The 16,073-nt window shown below is 36.8% G+C and overlaps 1 protein-coding gene across 4 annotated transcripts; it reads right to left on the reverse strand.

Annotated features, from left to right (window-relative positions):
* Positions 1-119: 119 nt before the first annotated feature.
* LOC132114600 (mitogen-activated protein kinase 14A) lies at positions 120-11,679 on the reverse strand. Of its 4 annotated transcripts, XM_059522800.1 has the most exons (13): positions 11,522-11,679; positions 11,248-11,424; positions 9,231-9,360; positions 8,491-8,549; positions 6,596-6,707; positions 6,442-6,471; positions 5,910-5,957; positions 5,691-5,805; positions 5,211-5,282; positions 3,668-3,747; positions 2,719-2,797; positions 2,078-2,251; positions 120-1,123 (listed from the first exon to the last, which is right to left on the reverse strand). In XM_059522800.1, the coding sequence occupies exons 2-13, from the start codon at positions 11,364-11,366 to the stop codon at positions 1,056-1,058; spliced, it is 1,086 nt and encodes a 361-aa protein (XP_059378783.1). In that variant the 5' UTR covers positions 11,367-11,424; positions 11,522-11,679; the 3' UTR covers positions 120-1,055. The 4 variants fall into 4 exon arrangements, with proteins under 4 accessions (XP_059378783.1, XP_059378782.1, XP_059378781.1 ...); XM_059522799.1 differs by lacking the exon at positions 3,668-3,747 and adding an exon at positions 4,401-4,480 and having other exon boundaries at positions 11,248-11,668; XM_059522798.1 differs by having other exon boundaries at positions 11,248-11,667.
* Between the last annotated feature and the right edge of the window lie 4,394 nt (positions 11,680-16,073).

The following is a 16,073-nucleotide window of genomic DNA, read 5'->3' on the forward strand; positions in this document are numbered from 1 at the left end:
ATATGCATTGGTCATAAAAAAAGTTTTTAATGAAATTCAGACCCAAGGTATTGCATATAAAAGGTCAATAATGACCTTACTCTATTGTTCAACCTAAAAACAAAACAAAGAAGCAGAAGTTTCTGAAAAATATCGTCCTTTATTTCCAGTAAACAATGGTGTGTTTGATTCCGTGTTTTCTGTCAGGTGCTAAAGAAAAGAGTTGCAGCTTTTCAGGTTCATAAATACCACCGTCAACACTATAAATATCTTGCTCTGCTTTCATATTTGAACATTCAGTTAATAGCGTTTTAAAAAGAGCTACTGGAGGCAGAATCAGACGAATACAGTTCAAAGTAGCAACCTCAGGTGGACACACACACGCACACACACCGCATACTTTCTCTCCATATGAAACGTACACAAACAATATGAAAAAGACCAGAAATAAAACAGCTACAGATTCCAAAAACTTTATGAAACATATATTTACAAATAGCCTAAATTTATTTCCAATACCCAATGCAACAATTTACATTTTTTAATCCAAGTTCTATCAAAGGAGCCTCCAATAAATTCCATCTTTATGAAAACTGATTAATGAGGAACACTGTAAAATTGTTAAATACAATGCTCATTGTTTGTTTGGAAAAATATATATATATATTAACAGAAACTAAATAAACAATGTTTTCTGAACATTTTAAAAGTACTGCAAAAGTGATGCATTATACACAGAAAGAACAGCACAAGTGAATACCACGAATTTCAGGGAGATATTAAATTTACAAGTAGACTTCCATGACTGTCTTATATGAATATCATGGAACTGACCAAAACAAACGGTTAAAAAATAGTTGTTGATATGATTATCCTCAGATTCTTTTGAAGAGATTGAATGTGTAAAATAATATTTTCTATGACTTCTATTCCTTCTGTTTGGCCCAGCAGACAACATGAAAAATATGAAAAGAAACAGTCAAACATTGTACTGACTGGCTGATTACAATACTGCAAAATGACAGCATTACTGCAGAAGTAGAACAGTTGCTTTGATAGGCATCTAGAAGAAAAGGTCAAGATTCCATTTCATCTCCGTCAAAGACTGGAGGCTCAAAACTGACCACCTCTTCATATGTCTGACCTGAGCAGGAACAGAGAGCAAACAATAAAGTTTGTGATTGCAACATACATTAAAACATAAATCTAGATTATCCTAAATAATGGCTTTATCAAAACTGAACTGACACAGCCCCTTATTTTCGTTAACTAAAAAAAATATTAATTGAAATAAAGCTGGAAAAAAGATATAGAAATATTAGATAAAAAGTAGGGATGCACGATAAATATCTGTAGATAAATAATTGTAGGAAAATTAATAGATTAATTACATGAGTGCACCTCAAACATCTACATCATAACAGTAATTACCTATGTGTATAAAAAAAAAGTCTTCTTTGCCTTTTTCTCTGTCACACTTAAGAAATCTTCAGAAATTATATATCAATTGAAAACAATCTCAAAATTCATCCTTTGAAACCCATTTTAAAAATCATACATTGCATTACCATGAAAATGGTACATCAAAATCATGTTACAAAATGTTTTCATTCATAAATTATAAAAATGTAAGTTTGGATCGTGCACTTTAAAGTCTATTTTCAAAAAAGTGAGGGACAGTTAAGGTGTCACTGACTGGAAATTAATGAAAACAAAAATGAAAATACCTTAATAAAAAAATATATTTTTTAAAAACGAATAATTTGTTTTTACAAAAGCACAGAACAAAATGACAAAAAAATTAATTACAATTAAAATAACTATAAAAATAAAACCTAATTCTATTAGTAATAGTAATGGTTTATAAAAAAAAATAGTAAATGAATATAAACATAGTATAATAATATATTAGTATAAAAATAAATGATACTCAAAATAACACAGGTTCAGGGTGGGAGGATGGGGTTTTAAAGGGAGAGTGTGTTGTTGATGGAATGGGGTTGTCTAACTCAATGAACTGTTTAAACTGCTTAAAGCACTTGTAACTTGTGCCGACTGGCATTTTTTGTATATAAACAGACTAAAATCTTTGACTCACGTTTCCACTCTTCAATATCAAGCTCTCGGCTCTCAAAGCTCTGGTCAAAAGGCTCTGCCTCAGGTTCATCATCTGGGTCATGGTACTGAGCAAAGTATGGGTGAGCCAGAGCCTCCGCCGCTGTGATGCGCTTATCGGTGTCCAAAACCAGCATCTTTTCTAGAAGATCCACAGCTAAAACAAAGAATCAAGTATTTCAGCAAAATTAAATATATATCTCAAATATATATTAAATATATATCTCTAAAATATTTGTTTAAAGTAACCTACAAAATCAAAATGCACTGCCATACAAAAATCCTACAAATTTTGCAAGGACATATTACATTAATCAAATGTGACAGTAAAGAACAGTTACAATGTTAGAAAATATTTCTATTTCAAATGAATGCTGTTCTTCTGAACTTTTTGTTAATCAAAGAAAAAAAAGGTTTCACAGTTTCCACAAAAACTGTTTATCTTTTTGTTTTGTGCTTTTTTTCGCAGCTGCTTAAAATTCTGCATTGCTAATCACAGGAATCTTTTTTTTAAATGTTTATACATTCTTTTAAATTGCAATCATATGTCACAACATTACTGCTCTTACAGTATTTCTGATCAAATAAATGCAGTCTTCCGTGGCCAAAACATGCCACTTTTACCTTGTGGATTAGCCCCGATAAACACTTCAGCAAAATTCCTCTTGGGCATCTGAGGAAGTGAGTTGATGTAAGTACGAGCCTGTGGAAACAGACACTTGAATCATGAGCAGTCAAGAGTTAATCAAATAATGTCACTATCAATGTATCAGCTATGTTCATTTAAAGTTATCATTATAATTAAGAATTCTTCTTATAATTCCTGACTTGATCACTATAACAACTTCTTGTGTTTTGCACATATATTGCGAACACTTTGAATCCTAACATTGTGGTGTTAGCATGCAGTGCCATTTGATTAATGCAGCAAACAAAGGGCTTCAGAAGCCAGAGAGGTCTGTGTTGTGCTGGTGATGACAGACAGTGATTTCAGCTCACGTAGATCAGTGAATAACTTCACGACAGCTCAGCAGCAAGCAGTGAGAAAAGGAGAAAGTGGAGAAGATGGAGGAACTGCATTGGGTGCAATCTATTTTCACTATTACATTTGCTTACATTCTCTACATAAAATAATGGTTTAAACAGACTTGAAAATGTTCTAATGAACATTTTAATGGTTTGTTCTGTTCTCCGGATTTGATTGGCTGAGTGGGTTTTCAGTCCAGCGTCGCTTTTTGTATCACTCCGCTTTTCTGAGTCTCCGATGTTAAATTGTGCAGTGTAAGTGGATGAGGTTTTTTTTTGGAAGTCAAGAGTAACAGTATTTTCTCTAACTTCAGGTAAACTTAGACTGGGGTTTTTCCACACCAGTGAGCTGGAAATTGGAGATTACAGAAGGCTGTGTTTACCTGGGCTGTACAGAAGCACTCTTGATTGTGTGATATTGCTTTGTTAAACGTTAGTAGGACTTTTTTAATTCTTCTAAATGCAGTCTGTATTTCCAAAGGGAGGTCTGCTAATTAAAGGGCATGAGGGGTATTCTGCAAACAGGGCTGGGCAACCACGAGCTCACCTCATGGCTAGGCATCCTGCTTATTAGAGAGGCAGGTGGAGTTCCTGTAAGTCGCATTATCTGTTGAAGCTGGTTTATATCTTTGAAGGCCGGGTCAAGGAGCTCACGGTGAACAAATTTAGTTTAATGCATATTTATCATATGTTATCTGGAAATTATATTGTGGTTCACCACTGCTCTAGGGAGGAAGACAGGATCAAACACAGAGGGAGAAGGAACTGGCATGCAAATTGTGTTCATATACAGCAGAGAGGAATGTCATGCTTTGGATAGTAAGAGATTTTGACAAGGATTAGAATCAGTTCAGAAACACATCAGCAGAGCTGGAAGACAAAAATCAGGCTTGTCAATTTCAGTTCAGATGTCATGATTCAGTCCCAAACAAAACTTCAAATCAGTCCTTCATCTAAAAGTGAAGCCAAACAGTTAAAGTTTAGTTTGAGAACACATTTTCAACACACATTTCCCTGTTGGAAAATCCAGCTTACACCATTAACTGTATTAAATTAATAAAAAAAAATGACAGTAAAGATATTTATAATACTACAAAAATATATAGCAAATAAAAACGTAAAAAAAAATTTTTTTAACTTTATATTCAAAGAATCCCGATCCAGCCTGGACCAGATAAAAGCTATGACAGCTGCCAGCTTAAAATGGATTTTCCACTTTGAAAATCAACACAGACGAGCGTTTTTAGCAAGTTCACACTTCCTAAATATATCAAACTCACAGACTCCGATGATATTTTCATTAACAGCTCAGGTCCTGGAGTTCCAACCAGAAGCATAATAAGCTTCAACTGATCGATGTCTAGTAAAACAAGATGAAGGAAAACTACTGTGGCTCACCGAGGAACAGGCCACAAAAACAAAGCAGGAAATGCATCTGTGGAAAGTTGAGCAAGCTAGTAAAAACATCACGGGTTGATTATTTTCAGCCTGGCCAGCAAAAGCAAGTCAGAAGTAGTTGCACAGGTGAGAGGAGGGAAATATTTAGAAAATAGTATTTGTGTTCCATGGGTTGGGGAGCCAGATGCATTTAGAGTGGCAGTCATTCAAGATACAGAGTGTCAAATATGCAAAGCCAGGGCAGAAAACACTGCAAGAGCTGAAACCTGAAAACATTTGTCAGGAAATTAGGAGCGAGAAAGAGAGAAATAGGCATGTCATTTCCTGCAGGGCAGTTTATTGCATTCTCATAATGATGGATGATATATTCTTCAAATCACTGTTGCGTCTTGTGGTGCAGCTTGAAGGCGGAGCTTAAGCAAAGTGACAAAAGTTCAGTTTAAGACAAGAGGCAGACAGACCTGCCAGCTTCTGCCATAGCAGAAATACATGCTGCAAGGACAGAGAAAGGAGAAAATAAATTATAAACTAATGTGGTGTTAAAAAAACATATACATCATTTGTATTCATTTAAATCAAAATGAGAGCAAATACGCACTTAAAAATCAGGCATTTTCTGGCTTGGAGCCATGGTGCAATTTATAGAGAGTGTTTTGCAAGTCAGTGAAGGGGAAATGAGAGGAAAAGGATACGATCTGTGCCAGGGAACAGAGTCCTGCCTGTCAACAGCTCAGCCATGATGCAGCCCACTGACCAAATGTCCACTGAAAAGAAATCAAGAAACAAAATTAGTGGAGGCAGCAAGCACATGTTCCCTCTCTTGTGTCCTAACCCAGCTGTCTTGTCACAGAGGGCTGTAAAAATGGCATGGATCAGCAGTAACAATCCAACCTTTGGCTGATTATCATGGGCTAGTCAGCTTGTTTGGTAGTTGTTTTACCTATGCTACCATTCCAACATTTGGGGTCAAAAAGAATAAAGAGTTTGATACGTTTATTCAGCAGAATGAATTAACTTGATCAAAAGTGACAGTAAAGACATTTACTCTGTTCAAAATAAAAGCTGTTCTTTAAAATTTCTATTCAAAATCCTGAAAAAAGTATTGTGGTTTCCACAAAAATATTAAGCAGCACAGCTGTTTTCGACATTAATATGATATAAAAAGGTGATACCTGTCATGTTGTAGTGCATCCAGTTAAGCATGATCTCTGGAGCACGGTACCACCTTGTGGCCACATACCCTGTCATCTCATCATCTGTGTGTCGAGCCAGACCAAAGTCAAGGATCTGAGATACAACAAAAAGAAAAAAACGGTCATTATTATTTACAGGATTTATAGAGTAACCACATTATAAGCAAAAGTATAACATCTTAAAAAAAAAAGACATACTTTAAGTTCACAGTCTTCATTTACTGCCAGGTTACTGGGTTTCAAGTCCTGGGAAACAATTAGTTAATATTACTTATCAGTTTCTTTATACTGCTACAACAAACTGTTTTAAAGGAATATTTGCAGCTATTTATGAATTTAATATAGATGTAACATCTTGCATTTAAATTGACACTTTTAAACTATATATTTATTCAAGATCATAAAAACAAATAAAAATGCTTATTTTTTAAAGCGATATGAACTCAAACATGAACAGTTTAAAACAAAAATAAGTTATGTGAGCTGTAATGCAAAATCTTTTCAAGATGGACAACTTTCACATTACCAATGTGACTTTTGTGGAACGTTTTTTTCATTCTTTTCTAGAACTCATTTCTAGCAATTTCTAGCTTTAGTCTTTGCAAAACAACAGGCCTGAACATACAACATGGTGATGCCAGGGAGAATTGGCTCCACGGGGCAGCACACACTTTTTTGAGGGGACAGAAAGTCTGCAGGCCATTTCTCATAAGCCTGCATGAACACTTACCCTGTGAATTATGTCAGCCGAATGGATGTACTGGTAAAATAAAATAAAAGGAAAAATAAAGAGTTAGGCTATATGAGAGAATCAAATTTATTTACATCAGACTTAAGAGATTTCTGTTTGTGTTTGTTACAGAATTGAAAAAGGGCAGTTTCACCTTCAGCCCTCGCAGGATCTGGTAAATAAGGAACTGAACATGATCGTCAGTCAGCTTCTGACACTTCACAATGTTATTCAGGTCAGCACCCATTAGATGAGTCACCAGGTACCTGCAGAACAAGAATATTTAACCTGGTATTGGGAATATTAGTATTAGCATGGTATAACCTGGTATTAGCATGAAATGTATGGAACATTTAATTCTATTTTGATAAAAATCCATTAATCTTGTTTTGCTTTGAAGGTTGACTATGCTTCCAAAGTGAAGCAACAACTTAAACTTTGGCCATGGAGGAACTGCAGACTACTGTCAACATCAAGATATCCTGGGGTAGCTGCTTGCACATATTTTAATGTTTATTTTGGGACTGTGAGAGAAGAAACAGGAAACTATAGGGATATATAAACTAGAGCTGTGCTAATACAATCATATAATCAATATTTCACAATAATGTTTTCCTTACAATAGTGATTAAATACTTTAGATACTTATTAAATTATTGGCCATTTATAGAATGACCTCAGATTAAAATTATAATACTCTTAAAAAAAAAAAAGTTTGGTGTCACTGCCAGTAAGATTTTTTGTTTAAATAAATAAATGATGCATTACACTGAGCGCAAATAATTGATAGTAGTAAAGACATTTACATTGTTACAATAGAAGTTCATTTGAACCTTGATACGAATAGAAAATGTCTCTAGAGTACCAAACTGAATTATTCCTGAAGGATGATATCCTTGATTTTGCTGATTTGAAACCGTACTGACCATTGAACCTGACCAGCCGCTCACAGTATATTCAGGCATATAATAATCATTATAATCTTCAACCTATTAAACGAACGCCTCAATGGTAACAAACAGCAGAGTCTAAATAAGCACTGACTCTTAGCAGGAAGGTGGAGCTACAGGTCAAACAGACCAACTGTGGTGACACACACAGCAGAGCTTAAAATAAACCCTACTTAATCCCAGAAACACTCTCCACCCAATAAACACACTCCGCATTAGAGATAATCAACAAATACATCCAACCCCCACAAAAGATTTGGGGAGAAACAGATTAGAGACAGTAAACAAACATACATCACTTCTACTTGTGCAGACAAATGAAAAACTGAAGCAAAGTGCGAATGCCCTTCGTCAGGTTTATTTTTGGCAGTTGAATCGATGTAAAGTCACCGCATCATCTGGTTTTACAACCTGGCTGTGTCCTTAGCATTCCCCACTAACCCACGGCTGCTAGGCTGGAGCCAGGCAGCACAAAAAGCTGTCGCTGTGGAAACCTGAAGCTCCATAAAACCACAAGAGCCCGAATACATGCTTCTAGTCATGTAACAAATGGCACAATATAAATAATGCATTATTCCGTTTATTGTATGAGAAATTAGCGCTGAACACACAGGAGGGATTATATTAAAGCTGTACTAAAGGACGGGTAACGGCACATCAAAACCAAATCACTCTAATTGTGATAAACACAGTTGTCTGATGTGGTGTGAGTGACGCACCTTTAGTTGCCAGACAAACACTTTCTTTTTCTTTTTTAAGAATTTATACTACCATTCAAAAGTTTGGGGTCAGTAAGACTTCTTTAATGTTATTGAAAGACACTCACCAAGGCTACATTTATAATTTGATCAAAAATACAGTTAAACGATATTACTGTGAAATCATTACTGTCTATTCATTTACAGTCATTACTCCAGTCTTCAGTGTCACATTCTACTATGCTGATTTGGTGCTTAAGAAACATTTAGTATTATTATCAATGCTGAAAACTGTCATGCTGCATAACATTTTCATGACAACGGTGATGCATTTTTTTTTTCTCCAGATTTATTCAGGATTGTAAACAGACCGTTCAAAAACACAGCATTTATTGACTCACACATCATTAAACTCCTCCAGGCTGGTGGCAGGTGTGAAAACATCCAGCAGGCCGATCACCTGCAAGCATAATGTCCAAAGAACACAAATCAGAAACATTTAGTACAGCGTGTACAGTCTTGCATTAAGATTTCCTTGCATAACCTCAAAGGGAAATCTAGTATTGGGCAGTTATAGAATTCCCTGAATAAGCCATTTCAAATAAGAAAGGAATTGCTATGTTTTAATATGGGTTACATTCTTACAGAGAGAATAATGGCTAAATCTGATAACAGAGGAGAGCTGTTCAAAATTTGATGCAGTTTTCAAGGATACAGTGAGAAAAAATATGTTCTAGAATCTCTTGAGCAAACAATAGCTCAGTGACAAGGTTTGATTTAAGGGTATAATAACCCACATTTCCAACTGCACATCACTGCTATTTACTGTAAACATCCTATTATTGGCCTATTCTATTGTATAATTTCCAACAATAATTTTTATTCTGAATTATGTTGGGAGACCCAACAGAAAAATGATTTTTTTGTGTGCAGTAACTTGTTAACATCCTATTAATTTAGATATTCTAGGTTGCCTTATTCACTCATGGTCATTATGTTGCCCCATGGACCTTAATAAGGTTAGAAGCCATATTATATTTTATAATATTTGGATGAACTAAGCCTTTAACAATTGGGATTACCATCCGCTCCTCTGTATATTAGACTTGTCAGGTTGATAATACGTTTGATCAAAACTCACATTCTCATGTTTCATATGCTTTAGTAGTCGCAATTCCCTGTAGGTCCGCTTGGCATGGATGATTGATTGAAATGGCCTTGACAGCTTCTTCACGGCAACCTTCAATCCTGTCTTTTCATCATATGCAGAGCTGAAACACATGATTCAATCATGTTGTCACACTTCACTTTGTTGCACAACTGAAACTCCAACATGCTACAACAAGACCAAACAAAGTTAAAGACAGTTGGAAGTAAAACTCAACATAAAAGGCACTTATTTAACTTGCCATACATTTCAGACTGAAACAAAAACCCACCAGATTCTCACTTCCTCATGGAAATAACTACCAAGGTTTATAGAAGGAACTAAACAACAAAAAGTACCTATTGCAACCAATCACAAACTACAAATTGTTTAAGAATTTGTCACAGAATGACCGATACAGGCTTTGCAGTAGTCCACAGTGAGGGTCATGATACAACCTTTTAAGAACCATAGGATATTGTACATGTATAACTTGACTGCGAGAGCTAGCTAATAGATCTTTTTAAAGAAAATCTCAGTGCTTCCCTTTTTTGAATGCACTGCATGAGCTGAGAGATGAGCCCGGCACTTCAAACCCAGTGCAATCTGTTCATCAAATATTCAATTACCCTGACACAATAAGGGAGCCCATGAAATATAATCTAGATAGCATGGTTACCTAGCATCGCAACTTCTAACAGTCACTTTGGTGCATAAACAACCTGTCTGCCCTGAGTAGGAGTAATTTAGAAAATTAGCCTGGCCTTCAAACACCTGTCTGTTTAATATCACAGAGACCTTTCTGAAAATCATTTGCAAACATTAAAGAGTGGGATAAGGCTTGTTTTGAGTTTAAGGAAGAAACCAAAGAAGTCTCTCAATGTGCACAAACATAACTGGTTAAAACAAGGTCACATCTCCTCAGAAAAACATTGGGTCTTGACAAGTGCGTCTGCTAACAACGACAATTTAAAAACTGAAATGTGCCATTTTTGCAATGTAAAAATATTTCCTCTTTAATACACAGAAACTATTTGTAGGCTGATACACTGAAAACATTACGTGACATCGCATAGAAAATACGTTTGCAAATGGCCATTACAAAAAAAAATTTTTTTTTTTTTTTTTTAATAATAATAATATATATATATATATATATATATATATATATATATATATATATATATATATATATATATATATATAAACACCAGCACAAAACCACCAACAAACTTCCTCATCGCAGCTAAATAAACCAAACGCGTATTCCAGAGGAATTAATCACGAGATTGAGATTAAGATAACAAAAAGACAAACCCAGTGCTTCACCTCATCATGGGTGTTACGACAAGCAAACGAGAAAATTAAGTTCTAGGACCCACTGACAATAGTCTTGAAATTACAAGCAGCTCTGGCTGCGTTTCAAAAGCTCTCGAGTTTCCTACAAAGACAGCAATTTTGCGCATCAAACGGCAGCTGCCTTCTGTTCTGAGACACAGGCATGATGCATCATCTGTGGGGTGACCTCATTCAGGACAGACCCCGACAGATGTCCGCATTAAGACCACACTACACCACGAAGTAGGGCGAATAAAAAAAAGTGTGTTCCGTTCCATAAATAATAAACAACTTTGTAGGGCATCGCGTTCATATCTTCGACTTGAATCGACTAGTTACAATTTAAACGTGTGTATTTTTTTGCATATCCACCGCAAAGATTCATCACCTTGCAACTGAAGTGGCATACATGCGTGCGTGCGTGCACGCGATGTGGCATTAGCAACATACGCGGCTTTAAATGTTTAGAAAGCGTAAATTAGAAACGATAAAACACTTTGCACCAATACAAGCACTTTTACCCCGCTTTTTATAACAAGTAATCGCTCTTGCATAACAAACTACGGACTTTGGTCTTGTTAGCAAGTTTGCTAACGCAGTGCAATGCTGTACGGGCCCATAAGAATGAATGGGACACATCGTTCCGCCATCGAAACAACAGAAAAATATTTACCAAACAGTTCCGTATGCACCAGAGCCGACGGGAGACAAGTTCTGATATCGCACAGGGACCTCCCATATTGTCTTGTTGACCTCCTGTCGATGGAAAGTAGGTCTTTCGTTCTGCGACATGCCTGCAGAACGAGCGCCCGAGGCGAGTTGAGACTTCTGCTTTCCCTGGTTTGCCTGCCTGTGATTCAAGGCGGTTGAGTTGTCGTGCAACAATCAAAAATTGAAAGTAAACGACCGATAAAGTCCGTGCACGCGGGTACTAAAGAACGAATCACCTCGATGAGTTTAGTTCATGCCAGCCAGCGGCTCCAGATATTCTTGGAGTGTGATTGACTGAGAAGTTGCTCGGTTCCGGGTCGCGGTGATTTCGAGCACTATCCCGTCTACGTCTCTCCCTGCTACAAATGAAAATCACCGTAAAAAAAAAAAAAAAAAACTATGCGAGTTCCCAAGCGCGCCCCCTGCAACACATTTACACATTACACAGGAGGATTTAACAAGGCAACACACAGAGATTGTTGATGTACTGCAAAGCTTTGTGCAACGTTTAATGCTCTAAGTCTCTGAATTCAATATTTATACCACCCTTAACGTTTTAGGTGGTTTGAATTTTACTTAACTTTAATGTATAAAAATATTGTATTGTATAGACTTATGATGAAAAAAGATATATCAATATAGCTACAGAATGCAGTAATGGGCATTCTGTAGCTCATTAATGCATAAATGAAACATGCAGATTGAACCTAAAAGAGCAATAACAAAATAAATGAGTGGTTGGAGAAGGGTGAGAAGATATTTGTCTGAAGTTCTGGCCCGAGCCTTATTCATTCTCCAACAATAGGCTTTCAGAGCCTCCTGTCTACATACAAGATCATCTTTAAATGTGTGAAGCACTTCCAAATGTGAAGCTGAATCTTCAGAATGCTCTGGTTAAGAATATTTCACAGAGCAGTGTTTAGGTGAGCTTGAGCAAACCTGTAAAGTTGTTGTTGTGTTCTTATTTCCTTCCTCACATGGTCAAGAGTTTGGTGAAAGAAGAGCTCAAGTTCTTGCACTGCTCGATGATGCTTTGAGCCAGCCGTTTCACTTGGCCCAACTCCCTTTGTCAGACAGTAAGAAGCAATTCCAACCTTTCAAGGTCTGTGCTGTTTGCCTTCATGCTGACCATGGCACGCCGCTCCACCTCTTCTATCTCCCACTCAAACTCCCCAGACATGATGCCCAGAGCTTGCTCAAGTGTGACCAATTTAGCCCTCAGCTCGGAGATCTCATTTTGTTGGGATCTCAGCTGAGAATCTCTTACTTTTCTCATCAGTTCATTTGTTTCCTGTAGAATGAATCAGTTGGAGAGTCAGTCTACATCACTGGACAGAAGCAATGTGATGAAAACAATGGCAAATCTAAGCATCTCTGAAAGCCAGCTTAGTTGACTCTATAAGGCCAACTGTGTGATGCACAAATTTCTCTCTCAGTAAACGTAATTTTAATATAAGAAATGTTACATTGTATATTGTTAGTAATATTTCAATATAAACACATAATTTACTGAAGCAACTAAGGCTTACATGATTATGATTGAAAAATTAATAATAGTTTAGTGATTATAAAACATGATACCTCAGGCTTTTGAGGAATGCTTATTTGTACATCTTTCAGTCATAATTGTTTTGCATCATATGTTTTACTCACACAATAATAACTACAAAACTTTGATAAAACTAAGCATTTAAATATCATCATACTAATAGCAATATCTGCACCAAGTTGCATATTTTTGTGCAGGTTGGGCCTCTGAATAAAACTGATGCATTATCTAATATGTATAAAACACACATATGCATACTTTTTTGGGGGGGTGGTGGTAGATTCTAAAAGTTCAGTAAACTCTTCCATTTCTAAATACATGATTTTCCAGACAATTTTTTCACACGTCAGGTTTTACAAGGTTAAATTGTACTTTGATTTCATTAAGCTTGCACTTTATTTAAATACTCTATATAGGAACTGTCTCCTAAAACTCCTGATTGTCTATTAGTGATAGCACCTTTAAAAGAGCAAGAGAAGCATTCTTCTCTGTCAAGGCTACACTGGTCATCTTCAGTTCTTCTGCCTTTTTCACATAATAATTCACTGCCTCATTCAACCGTTCATCTCCTTGAAACAGTATGTGATGCTGTAGCAAGCTGCCTGTTGGGAGCAAAAACTGAAGATTTGACTCAATAAACACAAATGATACACATACAAAGGTCTTATATGCAGGCTTTAATCAGAATCAGAATGATCAATGGATTCAATAATAGAATTAAAAGAGTAGATACTCACGCAATAGTTTCATGATGTGCTTGCTCTGTAAGCTGAATGATCTTTTGCACCGCTTCCTTCTCATGGTGAATCTATACAGAAAAAGATAGCATGTATTTTAATGCCACTTATGATATCTAAAGTATGTAAAAATCCATAACAAAGTGATTTTAAATATGATGGTAAATGCACTTTCTAAAATGTTCCTCTGCATTATCTACAGTGCCTTGTGAAAGTATTCATAACCCCTTAATCTTGCTGCTTTATGATAAACTTCCACATCAATCTACACCATTATACACCATATTGGTAAAGCAAAAACAGAATCATCACAACTTTGTTAAACTTTATTAAAAATAAAAAACTTAAACAAGTACATAACTAAATATTTAGCTGAAGCACCTTTACAGTCTCAAGTCTTTTTTGTTTGATGCAACAAGCCTTGCTGTTCAGCATATGGCAATTATCTGCCATTCTTCTCCTCATCTCTTCGTCTCTTAAGCTCTGTCAGGTTGGATGGGGGCAGATGCACATTTTTAAGTTTCTCCAGAAATATTTGACTGTGGCTGGGCCACTAAAGGACATTCACAGAGTTGTCTATAAGCCACTCCTGCTGTGTGTTTAGGCTCACTGTCCTGTTGGAATATGAATCTTCTGCCCAGTCTGAGATTCTGAATGCACTAGACTGGGTTTTCATTAAGACTATCTCTATATTTTGCTGCACCAAGCATTCTTTCTACTCTGACGAGTCCCTCAGTCCCTGTCACTGTAAAACAGCCCCACAGCATGAGGGTGCTACCAGCACACTTTACTTTTGGGATGGTACTGTGCAGGTGATGAGCAGAGCTGGTTTCCTTCAAACATGATGCTTAGAATTGAGGCTCATCAGACCAGATAATCTTGTTTCTCAGAGTCTGAGGGTCCTTGACACAAACCTGTTTCTGAGCACTACAGGCAGTTCTTTTGACCTCTGTGCTTGGTTTTTGCTCTGATATGCATTATCAGCTGTTAGACCTTTTATTAATACGTGTGCACCGTCCCAAATCATACCCATTAAATTGAATTTGCCACAGGTTAACTTCACTTGAAATGTAGTAACATCTCTATCACTGAATTGAGGAATTTAGTATCACATATGAAACCTACTACTTCATCTTATTATTCTATCCCCTCCTCTATTATAAAGGATGTTTTTAAAGTAGTCGGCCCCTCCATTCAGTTTATCTTAAATTTATGTCTTGCATCTGGCACTGTCCCTACATGTTTTAAGCATGCGATTGTCCATCCCCTGCTAAAAAAACATGATCTCAATGTTAAATGCCTAAATAACTACCATCCCATTTCTAAGCTTCCTTTTATTTCTAAAGTTTTGAAAAAAGCTGTTCTGTCACAGCTGCTCCCCTTTTTGACCACTCACAATATACTAGAACATTTTCAGTCAGTTTTTAGATCACTTCATAGTACTGGAACTGCTCTGCTCAAAGTTACCAATGATCTTCTCCTTACACTAGATTCAGGTGATAATGCCATCCTGATTTTATTGGATCTTAGTGCCGCCTTCGACACCGTCGATCACAACATCCTCCTTACTTGCCTTGATCAGCAGGTGGGCATTAGGGAGACCGCATTACTTTGGTTCCGTTCCTATCTCAATGATAGGACTTTCTCAGTATCTATCGGCAAGTTCTCCTCATCATCTGCTTCTGTTTCAAATGGGGTCCCTCAGGGGTCCATCTTGGGTCCAATGCGTTTTAGCTTGTATATGCTCCCATTGGGTGACATCATAAGGAAGCATACCATCTCATTCATCTCTATGCAGATGATTCACAGTTATACTTGCCTCTAAAATCTAGGGATTCCATACAATCTCTTCTGGCCTGTCTTGAAGACATCAAAACTTGGATGGTTAACAACTTTCTCCAGTTAAACAGTGACAAGACAGAAGTGATTATTTTTGGTTCTCCCAAGGCAAGATGCACTGTGGTACAAAATCTAGGTAACTTCACCCCATTTATCAAACCTTATGCCAGAAATTTGGGTGTCATTCTTGACTCAGAACTCAGAGAATGATTTCTCGGCTTAAGTCATTCCTATCTTTTTACAGTCCTGAGAAAGTTATCCATGCCTTTATTACATCACGGCTGGATTATTGTAATTCCCTCTACTTTGGCCTTCCACAATCATCACTTGACATTTGCAGTTAGTACAAAATGCAGCAGTGCGTCTTTTAACTGACACTAGGAGGCACAAGCACATCATCCCCATTGTGGCCTCCTTGCGTTGGCTCCCAGTGTCTTTTAGGATTCCGTTTAAAGTTTTATTGCTTGTTTTAAAGGCACTTAATGGGCTCACCCCAACCTATATCACTGACCTTGTACAGCCCTACTCTGTTGAAAGGTCACTGAGATCCTCAAAGAAAGGGCTCCTGCTTGTGCCGCCCTCACGGCTTAAACAGAGGGGTGATAGAGCCTTTGCAGTTGCTGCCCCACGTTTGTGGAACCAGCTCCCCCAGGATATTAGATC

Source organism: Carassius carassius, chromosome 34 (assembly GCF_963082965.1).
Source record: "Carassius carassius chromosome 34, fCarCar2.1, whole genome shotgun sequence".
Lineage (NCBI taxonomy): Eukaryota > Metazoa > Chordata > Actinopteri > Cypriniformes > Cyprinidae > Carassius > Carassius carassius.

Coding starts and splice junctions, on each gene's coding strand:
- LOC132114600 (XM_059522800.1), bottom strand. CDS start 11,366: ATGTCGCAGAACGAAAGACCTACTTTCCATCGACAGGAGGTCAACAAG. Junction 6,472..6,595: donor AGATCCTGCGAGGGCTGAAG/GTGAAACTGCCC, acceptor TTATTTTACCAG/TACATCCATTCGGCTGACAT. Junction 5,958..6,441: donor CGGCTGACATAATTCACAGG/GTAAGTGTTCAT, acceptor ATTGTTTCCCAG/GACTTGAAACCCAGTAACCT.